Source organism: Larimichthys crocea, chromosome VIII (genome assembly GCF_000972845.2).
Source record: "Larimichthys crocea isolate SSNF chromosome VIII, L_crocea_2.0, whole genome shotgun sequence".
Classification (NCBI taxonomy): Eukaryota; Metazoa; Chordata; class Actinopteri; family Sciaenidae; genus Larimichthys; species Larimichthys crocea.
This window is the reverse complement of record NC_040018.1, coordinates 28,754,254-28,766,977: the sequence shown is the minus strand read 5'-3', so window position 1 is coordinate 28,766,977 and position 12,724 is coordinate 28,754,254. Positions and strand designations below refer to the sequence as shown.

Genomic DNA, 12,724 nt, shown 5'->3' with positions numbered 1-12,724 from the left:
AAAAAAAAAACCAAGAATGGCGACATGTTGTGAGGGGATCTTGAACTCGTGTCCCAGTATAATTGCAGATCACCTGACACTGTCATACTGTCCCAGACAGAAAAGAAGCAGCTTTTTTTTAATTTAAAAATGTACATTAACATTATTATCGAATTGATCCATTATGTTTAGTATAGATATAGTATATAATATTTTAATATATTGTGCTGTGCTGTTATGATTGACGTTTTCATTGGAGAGCGAAATTATTTCTGGCATCAAAATGTTTAAAATAGCATAAACAAACACATTTGTGTGAGTGGACCTCCACACATTACACTGCTCTCACTGTATATACAGCAGCGGTCATCAGAGCTCAAAGTGTGACTCAATCTTTAATGAGGATGCCTTGTGATCTTATATTCCTTCTCGCCCTTCACTCTGTCGTGGGCCATAAAGCAGTAATAGCTTCTGATTCTTCTCTGCTTTCTACACACAAAGCTAATGTGGTCTCTGCCAAAGATCTAATGAAGAAAATAAAAGCTAGTTATGTTGAAGCGTTGCTCGCTGTACGCTCTGAATGACCTGCTAAATCAAAGCCTGTCTGTCTTGGGTCGGTGCTCAGTTTCATTCATTCTGACTCTCAGCTGTCATGTCGAGGAGACACTCCCTCTGCCAGATAATCTTCATACCTTAGCTTGCCGTCGTCTCATATTTTCCTGCCAGTTTTGATGCTATCTTGTTGTTTTGACCAATCATAATCACTTCACTCCTCAGCCTCAATATTTTGGACCTTGTTTGCCTCCTGAGTTGTGCATTTGGGTTCTATTGTGTTTTTTGGAGGGTCAGGCTGTGACTAGGGATGGGAATTGATAAGATTTTTATGATTCGATTCCATTACATTCTGCCTAACGATTCGATTCTTTATCGATTTTTTTATCGATTCTCATTTGGGTAAAAAAGGGAACAACAGTTTTGATCAGCATCATCTAGGGAGGTAGTGAACTGGGCGATACTAGTACAGCTGCAGCCTCTGAGCCAGCCAGACTCTCTCTTCGTCATGGTCATCTTCTAAATGTAATGCAGAAGGCATTCGTTTAATGTGAACTGTTTAGCATGTTTTACAAAGAAGCACATGGCGCTAACATGGTAGGCAGTGTGTTATTTACCTTCCGTAGTAACCACAGAGGTTCATAGCCTGGCTGCTGCCGCTGCTGCTAGGTGAGATTCATCTCCAGTCCGAAGCGTGTCAAAAACACGACATTCATTTAAAATATTGCATGTTGTGTGCGCAAATGTTTCTGCCTGTTCTCGTGTTCCCTCCCGACGCTGTTATCCCACTTTGCAATGATTGCAAGTCCCCTGTTGCCGTCTGTTTTGGTAAAATGCAGCCAAACTTTGGAGCGTTTGAACCGAGTGGGTGACATTGTTTACTACTGATTGCACTGCACGTGCAAAACCGTAATTTGTCGTGCTTGCTGGAATCGAGCGTGCGTAGCTTCTTGCTGAAGTTACGTGACATAATTCGTTCTTCTGGAATCGATAAGAGAATCGTTAGATAAACTGCCAAACGATTCCAGGAATTGAACACCACAGAACCGGTTCCAATCACCTAGCTGTGACAGTGTAGTATAGTGCATTACAGAGTGCTGCCATACTGGTCTGAAATGTAACTGTGAGGACAGGGAGATGGAGTGAAAAAACATTTGTTTTCTTTACACTGACAGTAAATGGAATGGAAACAATCGATCAGCTACAAGTAGTGTGCCATATGCTTTCTGAATGTTCATTTGCCTCAGATAACTTATTATTGATCCTGAGCAAAATAGCTTTACTTTAGTTGAACAGACAGATACAGACCCTGGGCTGGGTCCAGGTTACAATGAATGATGTAATTTGTGTTTGTGATGTTTAGTGTTTTAAAACAGATATTATTTTTTGTCTAGTTTGTCCTGGTGTCATTTTTAATCTTTAAAGGCCCTCTGTGTTGGATTTGTGCCCCTAGTGGTGAGGTTGAACTGAATATCCCTCGCCTCACCTCTGCTTACAAGGAGAACCCGCAGTGGCCATGAAACTTCTGAAAAATGTGTAGGCCTTACTTAGAGCCAGTGTTTATTTACTGAGAAACACGGCAGTTATAAATGTGGACTCCATAGAAGAGAGAGAGTGTGCAGATATGAGGTAGGCTCACTGTAACACAAATCTAATATTTAATGCTGCTTTTAACTTGACTTCTGCTGGCAGAGATGGAGGACTGATGCCTGAGTAAAAAGGAGATATTAGAGAGTAACAGCACCACGCGTGTCCTCTCCAGAGATTCCAGCTGAATCAATAATACATATTCCCACTTATTTTTTGATGAGGACTGACTCTGCCATTAAATCTAAACCACGTCCATGTGACTTAATCTGAAGTGACGGCATCGACATGTATATATGCAGAGCTAATTAAGGAACAAGTGTGCTTCTAAGTGAAACATCACTGCTCATTAGCGCTGTTGATCTGGCAGCTACTGTCGCATCATCACGGAAACGGTTCCACAGAAGAGTCACATTTTGACTAGTTTTATTATGTTGATATCCATAATTTCAGGTTGTGATCTACAAGCACATACAAAAGGATGATGTTGATAATGTTGTGATGTGTTTGTGGCGTGAGGCTCTTACCACTTCCCCCCCCGGTCCGGATTAAAATTGTCAAGCGTTGACCGGTCCGCAGTTAGGAAAAGGTTGGGGACCACTGCTTTAAAAGGTGCAGTGTGTAAAATTTGGGGAATTTATTTTCAGAATAAAGCAGACAATGAATATAATATTCATAACTATGTTTTCATGAATGTATAATCACCTTTAATATTCATAACTATGTTTTCATGAATGTATAATCACCTTTAAATAAGAATCTTTTTCTTTTTGTTACTTAGAAATGATGGGAAGACAAGAAACCCCCCCAAGAATGGCGACATGTTGTGAGGGGATCTTGAACTCTTGCAGATCACCTGACACTGTCATACTGTCCCAGACAGAAAAGACGCAGCCACTGAGATATTAAAATGCTTTTTATAATTTAAAAATGTACATTAACATTATTATCAGAAATTGATCCATTATGTTTAGTAATATTTTAATTATATTGTGCTGTGCTGCTTATGATTTGACGTTTTCATTGTGAGAGCGAATTATTTCTGGCATCAAAATGTTTAAAATACGCATAAACAAACAAACTTGTGTGTGAGTGGACCTCCACACATTACACTGCTCTCACTGTATATACAGCAGCGGTCATCAGAGCTCAAAGTGTAGACTCAATCTTTAATGAGGATGCCTTGATGATCTTATATTCCTTCTCGCGCTTCACTCTGTCGTGGGCCATAAAGCAGTAATAGCTTCTGATTCTTCTCTGCTTTCTACACACAAAGCTAATGTGGTCTCTGCCAAAGATCTAATGAAAGAAAATAAAAGCTAGTTATGTTGAAGCGTTGCTCGCTGTACGCTCTGAATGACCTGCTAAATCACAGCCTGTCTGTCTTGGAGTCGGTCGCTCAGTTTCATTCATTCTGACTCTCAGCTGTCATGTCAGATGGAGACACTCCCTCTGCCAGATAATCTTCATACCTTAGCTTGCCGTCGTCTCATATTTTCCTGCCAGTTTTGATGCTGATCTTGTTGTTTTGTCCAATCATAAATCACTCTTCACTCCTCAACCTCAATATTTTTGGACCTTGTTTGCCTCCTGAGTTGTGCATTTGGGTTCTATTGTGTTTTTTGGAGGGTCAGGCTGTGACTAGGGATGGGAATTGATACGATTTTTATGATTCTGATTCCATTATCGATTCTGCTTAACGATTCAATTCTTTATCGATTTTTTTTTTATCGATTCTCATTTGGGGAAAAAAAGGAGAACAAACAGTTTGATCAGCATCATCTAGAGGAGGTAGTGAACTGGAGCGAGTACTAGTACAGCTGCAGCCTCTGAGCCAGCCAGACTCTCTCTCTCGTCATGGTCATCTTCTAAATGTAATGCAGAAGGCATTCGTTTAATGTGAACTGTTATAGCATGTTTTACAAAGAAGCACATGGCGCTAACATGGTAGGCAGTGTGTTATTTACCTTCTGTAGTAACCACAGAGGTGCTCATAGCCTGGCTGCTGCTGCTGCTGCTAGGTTGAGATTCATCTCCAGTCCGAAGCGTGTCAAAAACACGACATTCATTTAAAAATATTGCATGTTGTGTGCGCAAATGTTTCTGCATGTTCGTCGTGTTCCCTCCCGACGCTGTTATCTCCACTTTGCAATGATTGCAAGTCGCCCTGTTGCCGTCTGTTTTGGTAAAATGCAGCCAAACTTTGGAGCGTTTGAACCGAGTGGGTGACATTGTTTACTACTGATTGCACTGCACGTGCAAAACCGTAATTTGTCGTGCTTGCTGGAATCGAGCGTGCGGAACTTCTTGCTGAAGTTACGTGGCGTAATTTATGCTTTCTGGAATTGATAAGAGAATCGTTAGATAAACCGCCAAACGATTCCATGGAACTGAAACACACAGAACCGGTTCTCAACAAGAACCGGTTCTCGATTCCCATCCCTAGCAGTGACAGTGTAGTATAGTGCATTACAGAGTGCTGCCATACTGGTCTGACATGTAACTGTGAGGACAGGGAGAATGGAAGTGGAAAAAACATTTGTTTTTTTTACACTGACAGTAAATGGAAATGAGAAACAATCGATCAGCTACAAGTAGTGTGCCATAATGACTTTCTGAATGATTCATATTGCTTCAGATAACTTATTATTGATCCTGAGCAAAATAGCTTTACTTTAGTTGAACAGACAGATACCGACCCTGGGCTGGGTCCAGGTTACAACGAATGATGTAATTTGTGTTTGTGATGTTTAGGTGTTTTAAAACAGATATTATTTTTTGTCTAGTTTGTCCTGGTGTTATTTTGATCTATAAAGGCCCTCTGTGTTGGATTTGGTGCCGCCTAGTGGTGAGGTTGAACTGAATATCCCTCGCCTCACTGTCTGCTTTACAAGAGAGAACCCGCAGTGGCCATGAAACTTCTGAAAAATGTGTGGGCCTTACTTAGAGCCAGTGTTTAGTTACTGCAGAAACATGGCAGTTCATGATGGTGGACTCCATAGAAGAGCACCTGTGTGTGTGTGTGTGTAGATATGAGGTAGGCTCACTGTAACACAACATCTAATATTTAATGCTGCTTTTAACTTGACTTCTGCTGGCAGAGATGGAGGACTGATGCATGAGTAAAAAGGAGATATTAGAGAGTAACAGCACCACGCATGTCCTCTCCAGAGATTCCAGCTAAATCAATAATACATATTCCCACTTATGTTTTGATGAGGACTGACTCTGCCATTAAATCTAAAACCACGTCCATGTGACTTAATCTGAAGTGACGGCATCGACATGTATAATGCAGAGCTAAATTAAGGAACAAGTGTGCTTCTAAGTGAAACATCACTGCTCATTAGCGCTGTTGATCTGGCAGCGTACTGTCGCATTCATCACGGAACCGGTTCCATCAGAAGAGTCACATTTCGACTAGTTTTATTATGTTGATATATCACATAATTTCAGGTTTGTGATCTACAAGCACAAACAAAAGGATGATGCTGATAATGTTGGCATGATGTGTTTGTGCGTGAGGCTCTTACCACTCCAGTCATTCATGAGCACCATGCCAAAGATGTGTTCATGGGCTTTCTGGATGGGAATGGGCTCCCCGAGCTGAGTCCCTGCTCCAACAAAGAAGGCCTAATCAAAAGTAAAGAAGAAATGTAAAGGCAGTGAAATACTGAGGCTTATTGTGCAGCACTGAATGTCACATAAGACTAACAAAGGGCAACTCAGGCCATTCTCTCGGGGCAACTTTGATGTTGAAATAACTTTATTTCCACATCTATTCAAACACTACAAACATACAGGTTGATTAGATCAAGTAAACACTATAATCACCATCTCCAGCTCAATGTCCAACTGCTTAGAGGGGCCAAACACTGGAGGCTTTGCTACGAGAAAAGAAAAGAGCAAACATGGTTATCACCACCTGTAAGAGCTTCAGTTCTGTCTACTAAGTCCTTTTATTACATTGTGGAATAAAATCTGTTGAAGGAGCAACATTGTGTTGATCACTTCATATTTTAGGAGAAAAAGCTGGTTCACACAAAGTGAACTGGTAAATGTATACATTATAGCGAGTGTGAGCTAATTTCTATCAGCTGTCCGCCCCACGTCATTGTTTTGGTTCGCTCCTGCACTAAAAACGTAGATTTTGGCTTCAGCAGGCAGCTGTTTTACCAAAAGAAGCTCCAAAGACTCACTGTACATTATCTGACTGACAGCAAACAGCAAATCACTGTTGATCTATCTAAGATCAAAACCACTTATTCAGCAATACTAAGACAGAGGATTTGATGTAACTGCATTAAACATTGAGCCATGAAGGTCCCAGTCATAACGGTTTGTTTGTAAAAAAAAACAAACATGATGAACAAATTTCACTCATTTTCCATGACCACTTCTCCTTATCAGGGTCTGGGGGCTGGAGCCAATCTTTGCTAAGACAACGGCGGACAAGGTAGCAAGTCCTCAACCACAGAAAGGTCCCAGCTGGCCTGAACCTTAATAGAGCCCAATGTAAGGATCTTACTTTGGTCAGGTCTCATCTGGCCTGAAGGGCGGCGAATGGGAGTCCCAGAAACAACTACTGATGATGCTCTGCCGTGGTACCCCACAGGAAGCCTTAACCTGCAAAACACAAAACATCCAAGTTAACGCAAGAGTGAACACAGTGACAAAACAGTTTCCACAGCCCACTGGGTTAGTTTACACACTGTGTGTGTGTTAAATATGGATGGGGTTTCACTGGACGGTGATTATATTTCTATTGCAACAACATTTACCATGGGGTGGTGTGTACAAACATGCAACAGAGATGTGAGATCACTCAAACATTGCTACACTGACAGATGTATTACTTAAGAGAAAAACACAACATCCAAAAGAGGAAATGTAGGGATTGGATTAAGTACAGCAGAGCTCCAACCACCCAGCCAGATCAAATCACGACCACCCCACGGATGAGATAGGATGAGAGCTAAGCTAACTAACTATCTTGGACCTAATGCTACTCCACCACCCAGCCTACTTATGGCTATTGTTGGGTTTCAGGGAAATAAAATGGCTGAAATAACACCCATCTTTACAGAGCCCTGGCTCCACCACAACATCCCAGAGCAAGATATTGCACTGGACAAGTAGCCTGTGTTGTATGCTGACAGAATGCAAGGCTCTTTTAGGACGAGGAGGGGTGGACACAGGTGAAGCTTCTTACTCAAATGTAATGGATGGATAATGATTCCTAGATGACAAAATTTGAATAATAAGATGTAGACCATATTATCTGCACAGTAAATGAATCAAACATTTATATTACCCATATGCAAATTCAATAAAATGCACTACAGGAACTGTGTGAGGTCACAAAACAACTTCTTTCAATGCATAGACAGCCCAGTTTATATGCCTTTGATCACATCTGTAGTTGTCTTTCTGTCTACCTGTCAATATTAATTATTTCTAGCTCAGTTAAACTGAAGCTCTACCAACTCCCGAGGGAAATATCTGGCTCTTTAGCTGCCACATACTCCAGTCGACAGTTGCTAACTGTGTCCGTATGCCTTTTGGTGCTGCTGTGTGCTTCTCTGCTGAAAATCGCTGCCTGCTGCAGCTGAAAACTAGGCCGTCAGCTGAAACTTGCTATAAAACTCCTTAATGGTGATAGGAGCTATGATTAGGGTGATCATTTCCTTTCTTCTTCTGTAAGCCTTTTCGTTCACTGCCATGAGCAAACCCTTTAACTTTAGCACACTGTTCTCACATTTTAATTTGATACATTATAAAAATATTGATTTCAGCTGGTTTAAAGTCAACACTTTTTTTTTTTAATTATTGGATTCAAGTTGTTTTTTTTATTTGAATATTTCAGACTGGGTCCTAATTTTGGTCCCATGAAAACTTCTGTAACTATTGTAACCCAATATACAATGGTCCATCTATATGATCTATAATGCCCAAATTCAAAAACTTGTGCTCCACCATCAAAGAACTTTTGCTATAAATGACTCTGATCCCTGATCCGTGGGGAGAGACTCTGACAGCCGGGAAGAAGAGCCTGCCAATCACCTGCTTAACCAGAGAGCAGTGTGTCAGACTTGGAGGGAGACAGAGTTGCCCCAGGCCACCTTAGCATTCCCCCCACGAGGGCCTTGGATTAAATGAAGGCTGTCTGTGGTGTGTGACTGAGGCGCGCTGCAGGGATGCTCCCAGAGCCCTGCTGCGGCGTTTAAATGCACACCGATGCTCCGAGGCCCAAATCAATTAAGGAAACCTTGTAGTGTCCCTCCACATATCACTGTTTGCAGAGAGCCTTGAACACTTTGTTTCAAGCCGTCCTATCAATATCTGCCCCAACACTGGAAATGTATCAAGGCCTCTCGGTAAGCCTTTTATTAATTCTGTGAACAGCTGTTAGTGTCTGCTGCTGCCTCTTTGATTGATAGTGTACCAGTTTGGCATCAGAGCGTTCTCCTTCCCCCGGAACATGATGCCAACGTTGGTGGCATGATCTCTGGAGGAGTAGAAGTCGGTGTAATCGCCTGTGAAAAACAGAGAGGACAGTTCAGAAGAACAGGCTGAAATATTCACATCTACGCCACGTCCCCTGCTTTTATCAGTGAACTCTTTGAGCACAGACCTGACTGAACACAAACGCAGTATGTTGTTGAACAGTGCCCCCTGCTGCTCATATGCTATACACTGTATTTACATCTACTAAGCATATATGAAAATGACTCATTTGTCATCGTGCCATTTTAAATTAAGACCTGACAATCATAGATCATTTACATAACAAGGCCAAAAGTATACGGACAGTATATGGTCTGTTTTATTCCTCTTAGTTCTAATTAAGGCAAATCTTTATGCTACAGAATATAATAATATCTTAGATATTAATGTTCTAACTTTGTGTTTGGTTCTTCACTTTTTCCATTGTACTTCTTTTCTTTGAGCACATGATTACAATTGAAGGCCACCTGGATATGTAAATGTATTTTATTGTAGAGAGTTAAATTGTATTGTGAAGTGCACTTGAAAATGTGATGGTGGAGTGCGTCCCCATCCCCTCAGTGACTGTTGACATTAACACAGAGCTACGTGAAACAAGCTGTGCATGTCAAAAGGTGAGACAGGTCTTCAAACAGAAAGCCCCCTATTAACTCAAACTCATGCATTATTCAGGGGGTGTGATGGGACATCCATTTCGGAGATGATGCCAAGCGAGAGGTCACATCTCTGGGTGGATGCAAAACCTCGTGGCCTCGAATGAACCTGACAGGAGTTTTTTTTTTTTTTAACCCTCGGGAGAGGCTCACCGATGTCTGCAGGAAGGTGCATGGTGGCTGCACTCTGATGGACAAAGGCTCTGCAGAGACGAGGACAGAAAGACAGAAACGCTCTGATGCAGTAAACTGTATCAAGAAAGGACAGAAAGTCAACCAGCAAATAGAAAGCCGGAAGAGATTTAAAACTCTACAGGAAATTATTTTCCAAGAAGATTTCAGGGACATTTCCAACACCACGTGTCTAAAATGATTAATTAAAGACATTATACAAAACTGCCTTCACAATTAAGTGGCAGGGATCACCACAATAAATCTGTCATGAGAGAAATGTTCTTTAACACACTCCTCCTGTCTCCACTCTGTTCAGCACAGAGCGTCAAAGAAGCACACAGGCTGTAGCCTCCTCGTTAAAACAGCTCATTTGCATGCTGTAGTCATTCAGAAAATGCACATTTAAGGCAATGATTCCACTCTGCAGCTTTTCTACGTTCAGCTGCAGAAACAGCCTTAAATTCTTTCAATCGTTCATAATCACAAGACACATTTTTTCAATGTATGTTTCTTTTTCATCATATTGCGTGCTTGTGCGTGCTTGTGCTGTGAGCACGCTGACACATGACCAGAACACAGCCTGATGAAGACTGACCTGCTCCGAAGGCTGACGTCGTCTCTCAGCGTGCTCTCATTGGCTGACAGCAACGTTTGCAAGGTCCTCCTGGCCTCCCGCCAGGCCTCGTAACCAAGAGCCATGAAAGCATTCAGTGTGGGCTTGTAACACAGACACAGGTGACAATTCAAATATGTTACGTAAAGCAGCGATCGGTTCACATCTTTCTAAATATCGGAACTGATGTAACAGGCTGGAGCACAAAGCATGTCTCACTAATCTGTCTCACACATAGAGGTTCATGTCGATTTGAAAAATATGAACAGTGCTGTGTGAACATGTACGCGTCTATAAACTGAACACATCTTGCTCTGCAGTGCAGTGAATATAAAAACACGATCATCACTCTGTAATCTGGTTCAGCCTGGCTGGAGTCTTTTCGTTGATCTTTTGCTAATAGATTTTGCACTCGAGGGCGTCATGTGACCTGCAGTTCCACATTTGCATCTTGGAATTGTGCTGCTCCGGTATATAGAATATATTTTACTGTTAACAACGCAGCTTACATTATAAAATAGTTTCATTATACCTGCATGTTCAGATACAACAGTACAATTTCATGCTAATGTAACGATATATAAAAATCCAACAGTGTAAATGTGTTGTTCTGAATGATTAATACCTTTTATCTTTGATATGTTTTTTTTGTTTCAGTCACTTGACGTGTCACTTTGATTTAATTGGACTATTTATTGTTATGAAACAGTAAATTTAATTAATCATCTTCATAAACAAACAAGACCATCATCAAGGTGCCTCGTCATTTACTGCTGAGCTTTTCAGCCTCTCTCTGATCCCCTGTTTATTCACATAATGCACTTCAGTTTACTTTAAACCAGTGGTCCTTAACCTGGGTTCGATCGAACCCTAGGGGTTCGGTGAGTCGGTCTCAGGGGTTCGGTGGAGCCTCCGCCCTGGAATTTTTTATACCATTTGTTACAACATATCTTTGTGAGCAATCGTTTTCAAGGATGCTGGACATAAAAACTAAGAAACGAAGGTCACATCTCTGGGTGGATGCAAAACCCTGTGGCCTCGAATGAACCTCGCGGAGTTTTTTTTTTTTAACCCTCAGGAGGGCTCACCGAGTCGGCAGGAGGTGCATGGGGGCTGCACTCTGATGGACAAAGGCTCTGCAGAGACGAGGACAGAAAGACAGAAACGCTCTGATGCAGTAAACTGATCAAGAAGGACAGAAAGTCAACCAGCAAATAGAAAGCCGGAAGAGATTAAAACTCTACAAGAATATTTTCCAAGAAGATTTCCGACACCACGAGTCTAAAAGATTAATTAAAGACATTATACAAAACTGCCTTCACAATTAAGTGGCAGGGATCACCACAATAAATCTGTCATGAAAGAAATGTTCTTTAAAACACTCCTCCTGTCTCCACTCGGTTCAGCACAGAGCGTCAAAGAAGCACACAGCTGTAGCCTCCTCATTAAAACAGCTCCTTTGCATGCTGTAGTCATTCAGAAAATGCACATTTAAGGCAATGACTCCACTCTGTCTGCAGTGTTTCTACGTTCAGCTGCAGAAACAGCCTTAAATTCTTTTAATGTTCATAATCACAAGACAGACACATTTTTTATAATTTAACGTTGTTTCTTTTTCATCATATGGCGTGCTTGTGTGTGTGCTTGTGCTGGTGAGCACGCTGACACATGACCAGAACATAGCCTGATGAAGACTGACCGCTCCGAAGGCTGACGTCGTCTCTCAGCGTGCTCTCATTGGCTGACAGCAACGTTTGCAAGGTCCTCCTGGCCTCCCGCCAGCCTCGTAACCGAGAGCCATGAAAGCATTCAGTGTGGGCTTGTAACACAGACACAGGTGACAATTCAAATATGTTACATAAAGCAGCGATCGGTTCACATCTTTCTAAATATCGGAACTGATGTAACAGGCGGGAGCACAAGAATGTCTCACTAATACACATAAAGGTTCATGCGTTTGACACATCTGAAAAATAGAACAGTGCTGTGTGAACAGTAAGCGTCTATAAACTGAACACTTTCTCTTGCTCTGCAGTGCAGTGAATATAAAAACACATCATAACTCTGTAATCTGGTTCAGCCTGGCTGGAGTCTTTTCGTTGATCTTGCTAATAGATTTTGCACTGCAGGGCGTCATGTGACCTGCAGTTCCACATTTGCATCTTGGAATTGTGCTGCTCTGGATATAGAAAATGTTTTTTTACACAAGCTGTTAACAACACAGCTTACATTATAAAACAGTTTCATTATACCTGCATGTTCAGATACAACAGTACAATTTCATGCTAATGTAACGATATATAAAAATCAACAGTGTAAATGTTGTTCTGAATGATTAATACTTTTATCTTTGATATGTTTTTTTTGTTTCAGTCACTTGACGTGTCACTTTGATTAATTGGACTATTTATTGTTATGAAACGTGAATAAAATCATCTTCATAAACAAACAAGACCATCATCAAGGTGTCTCTTCATTTACTGCTGAGCTTTCAGCCTCTCTGAGACCTGGTGATGTGTCGGTCACGAATGATCCGGTTCTAAAACCGCTCTTTGAAGTGAACGACGGGACGGGTTTCTTTTTTTCCCACTCTGTGCCTCATTGTCTCCTTCTCCTGACACTCTCCCTTGTGCCATACCTGTTCCTCACACATCTTGAC

The 12,724-nt window shown here is 41.5% G+C and overlaps 1 protein-coding gene across 4 annotated transcripts in view; it reads right to left on the bottom strand.

Annotated features, from left to right (window-relative positions):
- The window catches only part of fah (fumarylacetoacetate hydrolase (fumarylacetoacetase)), a 29,896-nt gene that overhangs the window by 10,319 nt on the left and 6,853 nt on the right, over positions 1 to 12,724 (bottom strand). For all 4 annotated transcript variants that reach the window (XM_027281869.1, XM_027281871.1, XM_027281872.1 and 1 more), the window contains exons 4-9: positions 10,048 to 10,169; positions 9,432 to 9,481; positions 8,564 to 8,654; positions 6,647 to 6,744; positions 5,953 to 6,005; positions 5,652 to 5,751 (exon numbers count right to left, since the gene is read on the bottom strand). In XM_027281869.1, coding sequence (XP_027137670.1) covers positions 5,652 to 5,751; positions 5,953 to 6,005; positions 6,647 to 6,744; positions 8,564 to 8,654; positions 9,432 to 9,481; positions 10,048 to 10,169 — 514 coding nt within the window. The remainder of the gene's footprint in view (positions 1 to 5,651; positions 5,752 to 5,952; positions 6,006 to 6,646; positions 6,745 to 8,563; positions 8,655 to 9,431; positions 9,482 to 10,047; positions 10,170 to 12,724) is intronic.